The 18,620-nt window shown below is 34.9% G+C and overlaps 3 protein-coding genes and 1 non-coding gene across 4 annotated transcripts; 3 read left to right on the forward strand and 1 right to left on the reverse strand.

Moving 5' to 3' along the window:
• Positions 1 to 1,820: 1,820 nt before the first annotated feature.
• Positions 1,821 to 3,780, reverse strand: Rpn3 (regulatory particle non-ATPase 3). The gene has a single exon (XM_088257640.1). The coding sequence runs from the start codon at positions 3,615 to 3,617 to the stop codon at positions 2,127 to 2,129; it is 1,491 nt and encodes a 496-aa protein (XP_088113766.1). The 5' UTR covers positions 3,618 to 3,780; the 3' UTR covers positions 1,821 to 2,126.
• Positions 3,781 to 4,900: 1,120 nt separating this feature from the next.
• Positions 4,901 to 13,073, forward strand: LOC148310838 (uncharacterized). The gene is made up of 4 exons (XM_088257715.1): positions 4,901 to 5,776; positions 7,133 to 7,360; positions 9,473 to 9,730; positions 11,691 to 13,073. Exons 1-4 carry the CDS (start codon positions 5,138 to 5,140, stop codon positions 12,258 to 12,260), a joined length of 1,695 nt encoding a protein of 564 aa, XP_088113841.1. The 5' UTR covers positions 4,901 to 5,137; the 3' UTR covers positions 12,261 to 13,073.
• Positions 13,074 to 14,660: 1,587 nt separating this feature from the next.
• On the forward strand, positions 14,661 to 15,941 carry Dnaaf6 (Dynein axonemal assembly factor 6). The gene is made up of 2 exons (XM_088257716.1): positions 14,661 to 14,822; positions 15,367 to 15,941. The coding sequence occupies exons 1-2, from the start codon at positions 14,723 to 14,725 to the stop codon at positions 15,819 to 15,821; spliced, it is 555 nt and encodes a 184-aa protein (XP_088113842.1). The 5' UTR covers positions 14,661 to 14,722; the 3' UTR covers positions 15,822 to 15,941.
• A 1,306-nt stretch (positions 15,942 to 17,247) lies between these two features.
• On the forward strand, positions 17,248 to 17,320 carry TRNAT-UGU (transfer RNA threonine (anticodon UGU)). Its single transcript has one exon. It is a non-coding gene; the product is annotated as a tRNA-Thr (tRNA).
• The last annotated feature ends 1,300 nt before the right edge of the window (positions 17,321 to 18,620 follow it).

Genomic DNA, 18,620 nt, shown 5'->3' on the forward strand with positions numbered 1-18,620 from the left:
AAACCTTTGAGCGAAAGCTAAAATGGCAGTGCACAATGGATTCCTGGTTCCGACACTAATGTGTGAAAGTGAAAGATGGAGTTGGCAAAAGGGTGAAAGTAGACTGACTGTAGTCGAAATGCAATCTATCAGATGAATGTGGGGCAAAATGATGTATTATAGATGTTTGAATTGCGAAATAAGGAAAGAATGCAAGGCTGAGATAAGCATTGATAAAATGAACAAAAGTGTATTTAGATGGTTTGGGCATGTGAATCAAATGAGTCTAGAAATAATAGTTAAACAAATTTACAATACGAATGTGGTTTGTAATAAAAGCACATGAAGACCAAGAAAAACTTGACATGTTCAAGTATTTCAAATATGTACTTGAAAGTGATCAGATCAGGAGCTGGAATAATAGGCGGGTATGTATATATGGTCGAACTCGGTTATAACAAGGACGACGGGATAGACAAAATTTGCTCATTATAACTGTTACTATATCCGAGAATAGGTATTTTTTATAAACATACTTTTAACATGAAGACATTAACCCTTACTGGTCCAATGTCGAATTTTATTCGACATCGATTTTTTCCTCCTTAGGTCCTATGTTGGATGTTATTCAACATTTTTTTCATCATTCGTATTATTTTTTTCAATTCCAAGCTTACATTTTTGTCACTCGTATCTGTTATAACAGTATGTGGAGCAGAGGACAAAGGATTTTTTTCCAATTGGAATGTAACTGTCTACCTAGTTGTTTTTTTTTTTGATTTTGGGGGACCGGAAAGGGTTAATAAATCTGGAATGGTCGCATAACAGAATAAGTCGCAATTCAAACAAAAATACGCAATCCACATGTCATATTCTTCTATCAATCAACTTTTTATATAAAATTTGGAAAATCTTGTGCTTCTTTAGGTACAAAAGCATTGTTGCAAAGTTTCACCAACATTCGTACAATCATACGTCCTACTTTTTTTCAGTTTCTAATATTCTTTTCAAATGCAGATAAAAATACACTGTGGATGATGAAAACTTTTTACACACTTCACATTTTTTGTGCCATCTTGTATTTCACGAGTAATTTCCGCCTTATCACGAATTGATAACCACTTTCTTTCATTAGTGACATGTTTATAATTCGAGGGTTTGTTTTTAACTGACCTGCTCTAGAATTGATATGACATTCCCCACATCATAATTTTTACTATGCACTTTCCATAGAAAACATTCAAAATATAAAAAAATCCCCGAAACAAGCATGACATTCATAAACTAAATTTTTTTTTGATTATTGTAATAAAGTGCTGAGCCTACTGACTTCACAAAGCTTGAATGTTGTACATGCAATTTCAACCATATGCTCGACTTTTTCAATGTTGTCGGCAAAACACCAATTGTCTTAAGTATCTTAACTATTGTCATAAACGTAATCCTATTCCGGAGGCATTGGTCCAGTTAACGTCCAGTCAGATTTTATTACTTAGGGTCGAAAATGGTGTTTTAAATAAATGTATTGAGAAAATCACAAACCAAAATGTCAAGGAATGTTTCCTCATTGTATCCGAGATCTCGCTATATCCGTGCTCGTAATAACTGAGTTCCACTGTTTATGAGGAGATGCATAAATCTGGAAGAAGCGAAGATTGTTTGCAGACAGAATAGTGTGGCGTTCTATTCTCTCTGCCTACCCCTGTGGAGAAGCTGCGTGATTTATTTATTTTGAGCAATGTCATATATTGATGTGACATTGATATTTTAGAAAATGATACCTGCATTAAAAATAACACGTTTAAAAAAAAGGTATATGTAAAACTGATGATAAAAAAAGGTAAATTCTAATATTTAGATGAAGGGACAATACAACATAAAAAGACAATATTAGTTGGCAATTTTATTATCGGGTCTCTCATTTTTCAATTAGGTTATTTTTTCAACAGGCTACCAGACCAGACAAAGAAACAAACAACACCAATGTAGTCTCAGAGGACTAAAATACAAGAATAACAACTGAAATCGCACTGTTTATTATTGAATTCTCAAAATACAATTTTATCCGAAATGGTTATTAAAACATACAAATAATGAATTATATGAATATAGGCTATAAAAAATATGACCCCGTTGCAAAAAATTTACTAAGGGAAGCCATCATCATCTTCTTCTGCCATTTCCTTGGCCAGCTCTAAATCCTGTTGCTCCCGCTCTCTGCGCTCCTCCGCACTCTCGAGTTCTTTGCCATAAGATTTGGGAGGGTAACGCATGGCCTTCACGCTCTGCTTGTGGAGATCCAAGCAGAAGGAGATTCTCTGGTGGAACGCCAACTGAGGTTCCCGAGTGCAGTAGATGTCCGAACTTTCCTTACTGCTCATGTAGCCGCGCTCCGGATCCAGTGTCGCTTCGATCACACCATCCCTGATGGCTTTAGCCACTATAAACTCCGCATCTTCCGCCGAATCCAAGCCCAGCTTGCCGGCGATATCTTGCGGAGATATGCGAGAATAAGATAAGCCTATGGATCGAATAGCCGTCTTTATAACGTTGTGACGCAATCTCAAAATGAGAGTGAACGTATGATCGACCCTGAACTGAGGCCCGAAACTTTCCAACACTTCTCCGAATCTCTGAAGGTTCCCCATTCTCACAGCCTGTGTCAACTGGAAGTATGGAGCGAGAGCGCGGCGCAAAGCGGCTTGCCTGAAAATTTGGCGCTCTGGAATATCTCCCAGCAACAATTCAACGACGATCGCCAACTTTTGCACGGTTTGGCGGAAGCCGACAGCGGCCGTCTGCGGCGCCTTACGCATGGCTTGCACCAGGTGCTTGTGCGCTTCGCTGTATTCCAACCTCGCTGCCTTGATACGCCCCAGATAGTACAAGAATCGAGCCCACTCATTGTTACTAGCGGTTTCTGGATACACTGACTTGCTTACTAGTTTATCTGCCTGGTCGTACAAAGAGTAGTGCAAGTAATTCCGCAGAAGGCAGTTGATTAAAACAGCCTGACCTTCGAAATCATTCCTCAGGGTCGATGTGCGGAGACGCGCGTGCAAGAACCCTCTTATTCCATCCAACTTGTTGGTAAGCTCTGCCACTCGAGAATGATAAAAGTAACATTTTGCTGCGACTAAATCCAGAGTTCTCCTATTCTGGGAGGTCACTTTGGTCATTAACTGCTGAGTACAGGTAACGGCTTCCTGCAATTTGTTCGTGTCTAATAATCTCAAGAGTATTAATAAATGGATATATGCATCAACCTCTGGAACGGGCGTTTTAGGCGCGCTTCGAGCTCTGGGTGCTTCAGGTTCGGCGGTTCCAGCAGGCAAATCTTCAACAAACACTAAGAGAGACTCTTTATCCGAACCAGCCGGAAATAGCTGGGAAATGATTCCGCGAAGAACGACGCCATTCAACTTCCTTCTGGTGTTAGGCAGAGAACGGAGCACTCTGAGGATGAACCTTGGCTCTTTCGATGTTACAGCTTTATCTATTTGACGCGAATGTTCCCTAAGATCTTGAACACTTAATACATCAGCATCGCGTTTGATATCTGCTGGATCCGCATCACTCGCAGTAGGGCTGTCAACATTCTTCATCTCTACATCCTGAATAACGTCCGTGCCACCCATATTATCGAAATTCACTTTATAAAGACTGTTTTCACAATAAATAAACAGTTGGTGCAGATCCTGTTGCGAGTAATAATTTCAATTCACCAAAAATAATGAAGACGGATGACAAACAGTTATCACGTCAAAAATTGCAGAGTAAGAATCCATAGATTTTCTTTATGTTTGCGTGATTTTCATAGACATTGAAGCATAAACGATCACTCATTAATTATTTAGTACCTACTTATACATCTTTTTATGTTTATAATATTTGTCGTTGGGCAAAAATTTATTAATTCTTTCTGAAATATTTCTTTTTTTATAAAAAGGAATTCAAGCAAGTTTTATTTTTAATTGGTGTGTGTGATGTATTTTTTCAATTAGATTTCCCATCCTTATTATCTTACTTGAAGACAAACTTGGCAAGCATGGCACGATCAGGTTTGCCAAATACTTGAAACTGGTCAGGTTAAGAGTCGTAACAATCGGCGGGTATGTATGAGGAGATGCATGAACGTGGAAGAGGCGAATAATGCTTGCAAAGGCAGAGTGGTGTGGCGTTCTATTCTCTCTGCCTACCCCTTCGGTGAAGCGGGGTGATGGTTAGTTAGTTAAGACAAGCTTCCTAAAAGTAAGGGCTTTATGGATTTTTTTTTAATTATCTCTATTGGAGTTGTCTTCACTCCCAAGTCCTCTTTCTTCTGCATCATCTCTACTCTAAAAATATATTAAAGTTTCTTGAATTATAGTTCCGCTGCTATGCGGTTGCTACGAAAATTTATTGTTTATGTAAACCGTGGGAGAAAAATAAATTTGGTGATTATATTAATAATTTTATTGAGAAAATATGAGAATGGATGGCTGAAAACAGATTGAAATCCAAAAAAACACATCTCTGGATAGCTACATGTAAATGACAAACTTTAATTGATAACAGATAACACGACACCACCCAAATCAAAAAGTACCACTGCATCGGCTTCAAATTGCTGGGTGTGTTTTTAAATTTTGATCTACCAGCTCACTAAATTGCCGTTGTTGTTGCGGGAACTGATTGCATGAAATTCTCTTCTAATAGTTGTTATAAACACTGAAACCGAGTTGATTTATAGTGAAAGTTTATTATTATATTTTATAATCAATAATAATTTTCAGAATGAGGTGTTATGTCGACAAAAAAGGTCGATCAATAATAATTGGTTTACTCAGTCTATCCCTGATTTTTTATTATATAAAGTACCTACCTTTTTTAATTTGAAAACATATATTTTACATAGATAAATTAATTCGTCAAATTTGTTGAAGGCCAAATGCAGCCTGCCCAGCGAACTAGCGTAACCAATACTGGCATACTGGCAAGCATTTGCTATTTGCTAGTCCGAAGTCGTTCATTCACTGATGTTTAGTGAAAACTATTCTGAAGTCTTTTAGTGTATTGGATTGCGCGATTTAAGTCGTTAAATTGTATAAATATACCTCAATTTGCGCTGACGGATATATTATAGACTTTCACCCTGAAGTTTCAATGTGTTCTGGAAATGGTTTGCAAAGAGGACGTGGTTTCATGGTTTAAAGAGTTAGAAAGCTATAAACGTATCGATGCAATGTGTAGTCTTTTAAATATGTGCCTCCCGTTTGAATTGCGTTTCATTGGCACATACCTCGAAGAACTGGGAAAACGGGATTTCCAGGAGTTACGTGGAGCAGAAGTCAGGGCTAACAGCAACGCAGATCTTGCTGCTGATATTGGCGGTGCTAATACAGATCACAGAACACGTCGAAAAATGGCCCTATACGTCTCTCTCCTCCGTTCTTGCAATTATGCATGCGCATCTACATTGTATAATGTAATGGTTGGCCTGGAACAGTCTGGTCTTCTCGGTGGAGTGTACGGGGACCCTTTGGAAGAGTTATTATTATTGTATACAATGGCTCTCCATCACCCGGCCTTCACGTTTGATCAGCACACTCATTTTGGAGAAATTCTAGAAAAACTAAAATTAGAAGATGAAAGGAACAGATATAATCCACCGCCAGTCTCTGCAAACACGGCGCCGCCAACCAATAGTTGTATATTACATACCAGTGTAGCACCCAACCTCGCCGTCCCTCCTCCTAGTGTATCAGGACTAACTCCCATGAATACTCTCATATATGTAAAGACGCCTCCTTTACAGGTGAGTTATAATTGCATATATAAGAATCGTGAAACTGTTACATTGAATTGCTTTATTATTTGGAACCCCACAAATAGAGAATTATCCTTAAATAACCTTTTCAATCTTTTTTTGGTTTACTTTTGCGCAATATATTATTGCATTAAAGTTTTTACGGAACACTGCTATGGTGCTTTAAATTAAGTCCATCAACTACATTAAAAAAATCATTTATTTTAATATTGTAGGTGGTTGCCTATATTAAACAAGGTATATCTCTGGCCGTCTAATTTGTTAAAATATGTATTTGATGCACCGTTCCATTGGTATAGTAAAATGCTTGAAAATGACATCCATAATCAGATGTTAAAATAAATATATCCAATCACTGCTTGCAGTGTATCAACTACTCAAAGGCAGAAAATTCTAATGTTCATCTGGTTGCTTGACATTGTGTTGATCCTGCGTTCAGAGCTGAGACCACTGGTCATCGTTTATTAAAATAATGTAATGTTAAATGAAACAGCAAACTTTACAATTCACTGACGTTTTTGGTTCTGTATGCGAGATTAACGACATCCGACATTGCACAACAATTTTTTTTATTTTACGGAAAAGGTAAAACATTATATTTGTTTTCTTAACTTCAAAATAATGTTTCATTTACTTTAAATGTAATTTGATTTAATATATTTATCTAAGAGTCGCATAATATTGAAATTATTGTCATTTCGTAGTCTATGTATTTCAAATTTTACCATATATAGATGTATTTCCGGCTGATATTTAACTGGTTTGTGAAAATATGCATATACTGGTTGTTTAATACATACTTTTGTAGAATTTGTTAAAAATAATAAATAATAAATAATAATAATAATAATAATAAATAATAATAAACATGTCTATTTTACTGACCAGATTATCAATATATGTGTTTTATGTAAGCTGTATTCCAAGTTTACACCAAGGAACTTAATGACACACCTATTATAAACTTTCAAAATTACAACAGTTTTTCTCAAAAATGCAAAAGAATTACTTAATTTTAATATATATATGATTTTCAGCTCATCGTATAAGTTTATAATTACTTTTTAATATGTAAACCCTGACCTGTGACCTTGAGTGTAAGACTGATTACTTTGTCATTAATGAACCAGATAATACTGCACCAATGCGAATTAATAATAATTTCATTAATGAAATTACTTTATACGAGGTTTTCAGTTCATTTTATTAATACTTTTGATGAAAATATGAATTTAAAACTAAAACGATTAAAATCATCCTTATAAATATGATGTTAAATATTAAATAAATATTTATTTTTCCTACCTTAATAAAATTGTATGTTTTCTTTGTATTAAAAAACAGGTGCAACCAGTTGGGTCGGAACAAATGGGCGAGATGATGAATTCATTAGTCGGCATGGGCAGTCAATCCCTGCCTCCCAACGAGCCTCTGTATGCCATGATGACTGAGAATGTGCACCCCATGCACTCGATGCCGGCCATGCCGCACTATGCCATGCCTGACTACACCGTTGGGCAGGGACACTGGCCACCTGGACTCATCACCACATCCCCAAATCAACCCTTAGAGGTCAGTTGAGGCTGGTGTTTTAGAGACATTCATGTCATAAACTTGAACTTCTACTGTATCGAGATTAACTGTCATCTGCTATGTTACTATCGAGGATAGATGTATGATTTGGCGGTGTCTAAAGCTAATTTCAACCAACATGATACTCTTTCTTTTTTTTTCTTTTTAATATTCTGTAAAGTAAAAGTATTGTTAACTTTGTGGTATGGTAATATAACACTCTCCTTATCGTTCATCGTTCACTAAATCAAATTATTAAAGCGATATTGGACAAAGTGAACGATGAATGATAAGGAGTGTTATCTTATTTTTTTTTTCTTAAAACTTGACCTTTTAATGCTGTGCATCAATATCTGTCGAAATAAAGTAAAAGTTCATTTTATAATGAAAGGTGATCGATTTAGTGAGAATGTAAGCGTTTTGCAAAAAAAATTGTTGCATATTTAAAAATATATTATTGCAGCAAATTTATTTTAAACTGTAAAAATTATTAAATTCAGTACATATGATCAATTAATATCATGGGTTTTAGCCCGTGATAATCATGTGGTATTACAACCGTGGGGCAGTACGGCTTGATGTACCTCTCCGTTGTATATTTCAACACCTAGCCAAAAAGTAGTTTTTTCAATACTGATAGCAAATATTTGTTTGTATTCTTATATTATCATTTATTGAGGTTCTGTACTTGATAGCCACCCTACTCATCTGATTTGTAAAATTTGAAATGTAAGATATTTTGTAGCTAGAAGCAATTATTTGGCAGTCTTCAAAATGGTTCCCGTGAGAAATTAGCCTCAAAAAATTTCTTTATATCAGTGTGAAGTAATAACACATTATAATGGTGTTATTTGTATTTTCCTTTATTCACAGAAAAAACTCAATGAATTGTTCCTTTTATTTAAAAAAAAATATTTATTTCAATTGATTATTTACCACTTAACCGCCATATTAGTTTGAAATATAGCACTTTATCTTTTTATTCAATTGATCTGTTATTTAAATATAGCTCTGAAATCTAATAAGAATAATTATTTCATTTATGTATGTGTATAATTTTTAAATGTACTTACAACATTTTGAGTGTGTCCAAATACTTGTTCACAAAATCTGGATTATCTCCAATTACAGGAGTTATTTTCATATTATTTTTTGACATCTCATCTTACTTTACGTCTTACTTGCACTTATGCACCTATTGTACATTCAGCCATAATGTGCACAAGTGTGAGTGAGACCTCTATAACATTTATGACCCGAGTCGTCAGTTAAAAAGTCCTGTAGGATAAATAAAATTCTTTCTGGACTTTTTCGAAATATGTATGCGTATTACTTTGTTTCTTTAAATTATCCTGAGTGAACCAGATTTCATGTGTACGTAAAATGTGATACGTGACCTCAAGAAACACGCACAAATTTCCGATGGGTTACACATGCTTGTACTATTATGAAAATGCGTCCTAGACATTGTCACTATTCTCCTTTTTGATTAAAAGTAATATTATACACATTTCCTTACCCATATAAAACTAACGTCTTTCTTTTACCCTGAACTCTTTCGCTAACATCTCTATATCCCATGAAACATCCACTCCTCTCTCAATTTGAATTTCATATAATTAAAGTCCAAGTTAACACGGCTCAATCCTATCTAGTGTCCTGTGCGCCATTTGGGTCTGGATAAAGATCAAATAAAAACGATGTTATGATTTATTTTAATGGAATTTTGATTTACAAACAATTTTAATGGAATATATCGTAGTCATACAGGAGAAAGTGACCAAGTGCATTTTTTACAAAAACGTGATCATTGAATATTTGATATTCTACTAGCTTAATATTGCCCTGAAAAAAATCCTACTGGATTTTAAACTTGGAAGCATAATATATTGACTTGTTAAAAATGACTAACTGCATTGATGTTTATTTTCTTGCCAAGCAAAAATGATTTAAATGGCCCTCCTGAACATTTTACGTTATGTTAGTCGGTCACTTTGTCCTGTACGACTATGATATATCTACTGTAATCCAACATAAGGATGTACTGTGGTTTGACGTCGTGTGATGTCACCACGAACGGTGGCAGGTATTTAGTGTTGATTGTTGACGCAGATGATGCAGTACCCCGCACGGCCCTCTCCGCTGGTGTCCCGGGGCTCCTCGCCCTGCGACAGCCGGCCGGGCTCCCCGGGCCGCCTGCCGCCCGCGCCCTCCGCGCCCCCCGCGCCCCCAGCCCCGCTGCACCATGCGCAGCCCCCGCACCCGCCACGCCCCCCCGCCCGCCGCCCTTCGCAGGACTCCACCCCGCCGCCGCACCAACTGGACCACATGCACATAGTGCCCACCTTCAATAATCTCACAATCAACGAGGTTAGTTCGCTAATTGCATCCGATGTTTTCAACTCTCCGGCTGTACCTAATCTCCTATATATTTAAGAATATTTACTTTAAAATGCCGGCCATTTAAGTCCAAGTCAGTCAAGTCAGTCACTTACATCTACAAAATGTGTTGAAATCTTCAATTGCAGTAAAACCCAACTTGATGTCACCCTTATTTATGCCTTTTTTCCTATAACACTGTTTTAATAGTGTGGTTCAGTGATTCACTCAGGAACCAAAAAATGTAATTTTTTACTATTTCACTCTTTTCGTAATATTTATTCAGTTGCGTTTAAGGTGTGCATTCCCAATAAGTTACAGTTAAGCTATAGTACTATATTGTCGTTTCAAACACATTATTTTTTTTACATAAAGTCGCGATAATTGTGCACTGCATACAAAAATGGCAGAGATTCATGTAAGAAGTGTGTCAAAGTAGCACAAAAAAGACAAAGTATTTCTTTACAGACTGGAAAATAGAGACCCCCTTTATCCCTTATTTGTTCTGCGTGCCGTTTTGCTTTTCACAGATTACCTGCGCTAAGCACGGTATTACTATACAATATTCAAAATCCGATGTAAATATACAACACTATTAACCCATTTTCCATCTTTTGCCACTCAACAGTTACTGGGGATATTTAGTCTTTTTTATTTAATAAACCCAAAAAAAAATCCATTTATGGTCTTTGGACACTCGTCGTGAAGTGATGTTGCGGTTTAATACCGACACTCTTGCTTTCGGTAATCCTAGTAATCAAGTTGTAATTCCACTTTTAATGGTTGCTGTTTTTTTTTAAACTCTCTAAAATTACAAAAATGCGTGTAACATAGTTGAACTTAGTTATTTGACGAATAGTCAAAAAATGTTATTAGATCGTCGAGATGTGATCTTACCACTGATTACTTCATGGCCACTAAAGATTTTTTACATGCAGCGACACTTGAATTTAAGTATGTATAATATCAACAAAACGTCTTGATTTTTTAAAAATATTTGAATGGATTTTTTGTTCGTTATTTCCGAAGTTTTTTTTTATAAAGATTCGTTATATTGAGGTTTTATTGTACTCACTCTTTATTAATATTAGAATAAATTCGGGCACCAGGACAATTTAAAAGCATTGGATAAACACAATTTCAGTGTGGAGCAAAGCTTAGTGCTCTGAGCTGTATAGTTTGCCTCCGGGTCGTAAGTGCCGATTAGATTAATTGCTTTTAAAAATTTCAAGTACAAGAATAGATAATTATTATGATAAAGTAAAGTAATTCAACCATTTTGATTACTTTACTTTATAGTCCAGCAATGTTTTAAATTGAAATTTTGTATAAAATGTATGTGCTTTAATTGTAAAAGTTCTTACCATGTTCTGCTTGGAGGAACTTAGATGAATATTTGTATGTATGTTTTTTCTTAATTTTTATTATTTACTGAGGAATTCTATAATCTTAAAAAAAAAAACAACAATAACAATAATTATACTCCTCTATACATCTCTTTCTAATGATTGAGGAGAATTATTTTATTCACTATTTAATAAGTAATCAATTATATAATACCAAATTATGAATTAAAGAACGATATAAACAATGAAATGAACTGAGATAATAAAAAATACAAATGCAGTAAAACATTTTTATTGCAAGTATACCAGCTTATTTTTTAGACTTGAATACTTGATTTTTTTTTTTAAATACTTTGAATTCTTATTTTCGACAAAAGTATGTTGTAAAAGCTCATTGAAAATTGAAGGAATGAACTATAATTAAAATCCACATGCTTTCTGTGTACAAAATGATGCACAGCAAGAGCCGTGAGTGAAGTCATTTACTTAAATCACTTTTCTGAATTTATGATTTTAAATAAATATTATTTGTTTCTGTTTATTTAACTTATTTCATAAATAAAAATGAACTACGTCATTCTAAATATGATATATTTTTATTTCAGAGGCACTTAGAAGAAGAGAAGTTACATGATCCAGATTTTCAATTAAAAGCCATCGCCCAACTGCAGTCAATAGAGAATATGAATGGTATGCGACGATCGAGTGTCAGGCGAATAGGCGTGGGCGGCGGGGCGGGGCCGGGGGGTGCAGGCACGTACTCGTCGCTCCTGCGCTCCTCCTCCCTGCAGCAGTCCTCGGGCAGCGACTCGGGCTCCAGCACGGGCTCGCACTCGCCGCCCGCGGGGGGCCCGCCTGTGTCGCCCGCAGCCCCCTACGCGCTGGCCTTCCCGCGCGGGCTGCCCGCGTTCCCCGCCTATCGGCACGGCTTCTCGCCCTGCCCCTTCCCCGCCAACGGGGACCTGTACCTGGGCGGCGGCGCGGCCACGCTGCCCTACCCGCCCGGCTTCCACCCCATACCGCTATACGCCCCGCCTAAGCTCTCCTGCTTCAACTGCGGCGGCACGGGCCACACGGGGGCCGACTGCAAAGAGCCCTCTATAGACGACATGACCCGTGCGGCAGTCTACCAACTGGATTACAGCGCGGCGCCTCCCGATACTGATGACAAATAATATCCGGAGACCGCCTTCTATTAGTGATCCTTTTTATTTTTTGCCTGTTGATCGTTCAAAATTTATTAGATAAGTTGTGCGGGATACATTGTCCGTATGCCGTCGGGACCCGCCTGCCGTGAGGAACTCTAGATATTTAATGTTTGTTATCAAATTGTTCACGTCTCAAAGACTCGATGATCAGGGTGTCAGGGTGATAGTTGGAAGGGAAGTCATGATTCCGCGGGCATTTATCATTTAGAAGCCGTCAAAACAACTTTTTTTTAGCTTATTTATATATTATACGCGCGAGTTTATACTTTGTAAGTTATGTTTTTATAATAAATCTATTTGTAGGGTAGGTGATGAATGGGGCTAAGCGTGAGACTTTTCCTATATGTGAAAGAGATTAGCGTCGCTGCTACTAATCGTAATTAATCTAAATCTTAAAATTACTATTTCCGTTCATAGTGACTTTTTAGGTAAACTAAGTGTTTTGCCACAAATTTCACACTAATCTTTATATAAATGTTTTAAACAATAGACGTACATGGCCGGAAATGCCATTCTTGTATAATTTTAGCCCTCCTTGTGTTTTGAGTGATGTTCTTGGGGTTTATGTTAATAAGCAGCTTCAGCTGCCCACACACTCATAGTCAATGTAAATAATACAAATTTAGTTATTGAATTAAAAGCTACTTGTGATTGTATGTTTATGTATATACAAGTATATATACTAGTTAACTCGTCAAATTGTAAATCATCTTATAATGAGTGTGTTCCAAATAATTAACTTTTACTTTCACATTATTTAAAAAATAAAAAATAAATAAATATTAAACATCTATCTATATTTTTATAATTATTTTTTATTTTTATCAACTGAAAAATACATTACTCCTAACATATGTGTTGTGAAGTCATTTTGTTTTCTTAGTTTCTTGCAACATTCATTAGTGAGATGCAAATATGAAGTGTTTTTACTGAAGCCTAATTATTCTAAAGACAATATTTTTCTCATAATTCACATAAATAAATATAAATAAACATAAATCTCAAAAACATGAAAAATAATTACTACATAATAATTCATACATATGTACATTTCATCTTTTTTAAGTATCTGCAAATGATGACAATTCTTCTTAATTTTGCATTTTTCATAAATTATTAATATATATTTTTATAACATCTAACCTCACATTTATTACCTACATGATGCATTATTATAAATTATTTATGTACCTATAATATTATAAATTGCTGTGCATAAAAGTGCATTTTAATATTGTTTATTATCTTTTCTATTTGAGGAATTCATTTCACACCCTTCCATATTACACTTAATCAGAATAAATTTATATATAAAGTTTTATGTACATATGTATATATTTTCCAATTTTCTCTTGCCTGTATAAAATTGTACCTATATTAAATTTAATCATTCCTTCAATCTCCACTCAACCTTTTTAAGTCTGGTGCCTTTAATTTTACATATTTGTATAGTAAGACATTACGTACTTCAACTATTGTGATTAGAATGCTTTATAACTAAACCATTGAAAGTAAAGGAAGACTTCTTTTACTATACGCCACGTACTTCTGACAATTCAAGGTATATTAAAGCAGTGTGTATCAACTGAATATTTTGAACCATTTAAAGAAAAACATGCTACAGGTGTTAATAAAAAGGCAAGTAGAGATATCTCTCACAAGTATGCACACAGTTAGCAGCTATGATGTAAATGGTTGATTATTTAATTTTTATGTGCCGACTTTTTATTCTTTATAAAATAGGTAATGTATGACTTTGTAGTAGTAATTGCTGTTTAATTAGGCACTTCTTACATCCATCGCCTGTTGTCAGTACTGACATTTAATTCTGAGCAGAATTGTGCCTTATGACAAGTTTATTTTAATTTAATTCAAATTATCCATTTTATAGCATAGACATATCACTTGAATAAAGCTAATATTTATTTTGCCAATCTCATCACTTCGTCTTACGCCTACTGTGTACATACTCTGCAGCAGATTCAATAATAATTTGTTGACTTTTTTGTGGACTTGCAAAAATTATAAATGGATTACAGACATTTAAAAATATATATTTATGGATATCCAGTAAACGTATTAAAATTATTTTCCCTATCTTCTGGTCATTCAAGAAGTGAAAAATGTTTAAGCGTTAATTCAGAAATGAAAGCATGGAATCTCACGTCATTGAAAGCTGGCATCTGGAGACAATATTTACTGAATTACAACATACAGATACATAAATGGATGAAAACATGCAATGCAAATTATGGAGAAAATAAAATTACATTATTTAATAAAACCGAAAAAAAGACCAAAATTAGGCACCTATTCCAACAGATGGCAAGTTTTTCATATCTCCATGGCGATGGGAAAAACTTACATTTATCGTAACCGTGGATTGTTACATCCATAAGTCAGCAAGTGTTGACTGACCATTATTAAGTATGATGGACTACACTAGTGGGTTAGATATTTTAAAGTTAGCTGAATTATTGAAACAACCAGATGAAGAAGTTGAACCAAAAGATGATTTACCAAAAGCAGGTGAGAACACTTCTATAGAATTTTTAGTAACTCCTCAGTATTGCAATATATCGGAAAAACTCATTTTGTGCACAATTTATTTTAGCAGCCATTAAATGAATACCAATTTTTAGTTGTTGTTAAGGAATACATGATTTTCTTTTTACTATTCCAGACCCCCTGTGTTTTATTATTTTAATCTATAATATTTACTTAAAATCAAATTTTAAAATAGGTAAGTTTTCATGAAACAAATGAAAATTTAATTGTGCTTAACCAGTTCCGAAGAAAGATATCATCACAAGTGAAGGCTAGGGGGAGAAGGTTATCACTTCAAAATTTGACCAACAATGTTTTTTGTTGTAAAATCAACATTAACACTAACTAGGTTTATACTGTTCTTGATCACTGCAATATTGAGGCATATCTCCACCCAACTCTTAAGGATAGATTGCATTTGTCACAATCCTGGGCAAATTATAAAAGGCGGGATTCTTTCTTTATGTATGGCTGATGTTCACAGTCTGCAAGAAGAAATTATGCATCTAAAATTCTTGTTTTTTAGGATATCAAATTACTAAACCATTACCTCCAGGCCAAATGAAAATAACTGATGATCGCCCTAAAGATCCTAAAACTATTGAAGAATATGAACTTAAGGAAGAAAATGAGATTCAGCAGTCATTCCTTGATGGCAGAAAAGAGCCGACCTATAATATCAAGTATAGACAAGCGGTTAGTCCGGAAGATATATATTTACAAATGGGTGGTAAGACTCCAGCGACTGCTAGTTGTGAAGACATGATTCTAACTATTAAGTTACCCGGTGAAGTGTTTACTGGCTTGGAGTTGGAGGTCACCAAATCTGAGATAAAACTATCTGGATTTTCTCATAGATTTGTGCTGCCATTACCACACTCTATTGATCCTGATTCATCCAAAGCCAACTGGGACCAAGAAGAAGAAATACTTATTCTAACACTGCGCATCGAAAGAGAATTTGACTTTATAAACTTTTAGTTAGTTTAATTACTTTTGCAATTATTAAATTTTTTCAACTCCAGTATAAAAAAATCAAATAAAAAGGCTTTACAATATTATGCGAAACATTTTTTTGGGACTAATAAAGCATATTTTATACAATAAGTGATATTTTTCAATTTGTGCATACCTGAACCTACCTCTAAATTCATTTATTCTAGTAGCTATTGGACCCATACACAAAAAAAACTTAAATCGGAATCCATTTTTAAATATTTTAGAATAAGCAGATGTTAGTCAATTTGATGCCGACTATTTATTATGTACTAGACTAGATCTTAAATTTAATATTGATCTGATCTAACGCTTCCATAGTTTGACTATTTGGACCAATAAGAATCGGCACTTGGGTCAAAATTGGCCTTTTGGGCTTCTATTGGTTGGAGAATTATAAAGAACAATTTTTTTCAGGAGCTTCCGAGATGCCAACCAACTTTCTACTGCCATTGAAATATATAATTCTCCGTGAACACCTTTGTATCGCACCTATTGATATACCTACGGTAGTGAATTAAGGGTAGGTAATTTGATATGTGCACATCTTATTACAATGATTAAAGAAAACACTTGTTTTATACCACTTGAGTTTTTATTAAAGACTACATGTTTCAGAAGTTAAACTTCCATCATTCAGGTAGTCTTCAATAAAACTCAAGTGGTATAAAACAAGTGTTTTCTTCAATCATTGTAACATGTCTTACCACAAAGTTAATGCCGAAACAATAAATAAAATACACATCTTATTAAATGTGCCTAGTGGGAAATTTGCAATTTCATCCATGCGCATACATTAATAATCGCGGCCCTAATTTTAGACTCAGATAGCTCAAAAGCACCAGACAACAAGTGAGGGAATAAAGAAAAATCAATTTTTGAGAATAATGTACTTTTACTTATTAAAAATATTTCAAGCTATGACAAATTTTATATGGAGATTTTTTAAAGGATGTGATTGACCCTATTTAAATCCATGTATGTCTAAATGCTATTTATTATTTGAGCTGTAGCATTTTGTATTATCTAAATCTAGGAATGGGATATGATACCCGAGACATTTTGTTATCAAATTAATACACCTAATAAATCATCGCGATACAATAAGTCCAAAGATTGTGAAGTACATAATCTGTACATGTAGCAAAACAAGCACGAAGATGAGCAATGCGTATTACGCAATACAACCGGCATTCATAGATGGCGCTAATATTACTCTTCTGTCAAAAGACGGCGAATTATTTAAGAATTCTTATGTAAGTATATGAAATTGTGTCCATATTTGGTTTTAAAAAATTCGTAATTTTGATAACCACAAGTAAAAAATCCTATTAATTTCTATATTAGGCAGATGGTAGTGCATAAAGATAGTACTTACTTGAAATACGGACATTTTGAGCGCATCGGCCGTGCCTCCATAGCTCAGGGGTTAGAGCACTGGTCTTGTAAACCAGGGGTCGAGAGTTCAAATCTCTCTGGGGGCAAGTAAATGTCGAAGAGACGTTTTTTTTATTCTTTAATATATCGAACAAAATAAAACTTATGTCCCCAAAGAAGTGTATTCAAATAAGTATGTATATTGTAGAAGGTATGTAATGATTTTGTAAGAAATTCAGCATCAAAGTAGAATTTTAGTATACAGTTATTTCTTTGATAATATATACAAACAATACGATCCTGCATATTACAATGAATAAGGTGTTTCTGAATCAACGAAATAAAAAAAAATGTAACCTTACATGTGTGGTTTCAGGTTCCAGGGTATTAGAAAAATGCTCCATGTTTTTTTCCAATACGTCTTCAATAATTTTTTTCGTGACCTTCAGCCTAGTTTGTGCAAACCCATGGTTTGAGTACCAACGTTTTATAAAATTAGAAAATAATGGAGATAACTGAGCTGAGATAAAATTCAGCTGCACATATTTTCTATTAGAAAATGCAATGCAGTTTTAAAATAAATTTAGTACCATCATCTATTACGCACCATTATTAAAAGTTGGAAATTACAAAATTTTCTACTACTCAATCAAGATTACCCTGGTCTGGTACCTGAAGCGGAAAGGTTGATCACCATTCCTTCATGTGTTAACGATCAAGATAACACTGCGTTTATATGATGCTGTGTACTATGCACCATCGGGTGCGGATAAGGGTTTGAAGAAGATAGTGGCAGTAACTTTAAGGCAAATTTAAATGTCATTATTCGTTTGTAAGTCCTGAAGTGACCGATCATTTATGTATAATATTATATTATTTATGGTATTTGATTAATGGCTTCAGATTGAACGGGAATCAGGACTGTTGGAGCCCTGTTTAGAGCTGCCTAAGACATTTACTATCAAGTAATAGTCGATGTCGGGGCACCTTGCATTACACACAAGAAGAAGAATGTATGTTTACACTCGTGCGTGGGTCGGATGGGCCCGCGACCCAAATGTTGAGCAGCCCCAACAGATATACAGTATCGAAGAGATTAATTGAAACAAAACTTTTTTTTCGTATTTTCAACACATTTTAAATGAATGTTTTGGGGGTGTTCCTCGTATTATGGACCAGGGCTACTTCTTTCAGTGACTGAGATGATGAATAGCGAGATGTATCACCTAATTCTACTGGAAAAGATACTACCAGAGATACAAAAACGAAAGTCAAATGGTAATGTAATAATTCAGCTGGATTTTACCCCCTGCCACAAATCCATAATAATGATGAAAATTTTCACACAAAAACAATGTACTGGTCAAGAATTTTGCCAGACATAAACCTAATTGAAAATCTATCGGC

Source organism: Brachycentrus maculatus, unplaced genomic scaffold (genome assembly GCF_059751285.1).
Source record: "Brachycentrus maculatus isolate JH-2025_06_01 unplaced genomic scaffold, ASM5975128v1 h1tg000086l, whole genome shotgun sequence".
Lineage (NCBI taxonomy): Eukaryota > Metazoa > Arthropoda > Insecta > Trichoptera > Brachycentridae > Brachycentrus > Brachycentrus maculatus.

Bases quoted from the DNA above. Each gene is read 5' to 3' on its own strand.
- LOC148310838 (XM_088257715.1), top strand. From the start codon at position 5,138: ATGGTTTGCAAAGAGGACGTGGTTTCATGGTTTAAAGAGTTAGAAAGC. The intron at 7,361-9,472 runs GTCAGTTGAGGC...TTGTTGACGCAG, and splicing joins CCCCAAATCAACCCTTAGAG to ATGATGCAGTACCCCGCACG. The intron at 9,731-11,690 runs GTTAGTTCGCTA...TTTTTATTTCAG, and splicing joins ATAATCTCACAATCAACGAG to AGGCACTTAGAAGAAGAGAA.
- Rpn3 (XM_088257640.1), bottom strand. From the start codon at position 3,617: ATGGGTGGCACGGACGTTATTCAGGATGTAGAGATGAAGAATGTTGAC.
- Dnaaf6 (XM_088257716.1), top strand. From the start codon at position 14,723: ATGATGGACTACACTAGTGGGTTAGATATTTTAAAGTTAGCTGAATTA. The intron at 14,823-15,366 runs GTGAGAACACTT...CTTGTTTTTTAG, and splicing joins AGATGATTTACCAAAAGCAG to GATATCAAATTACTAAACCA.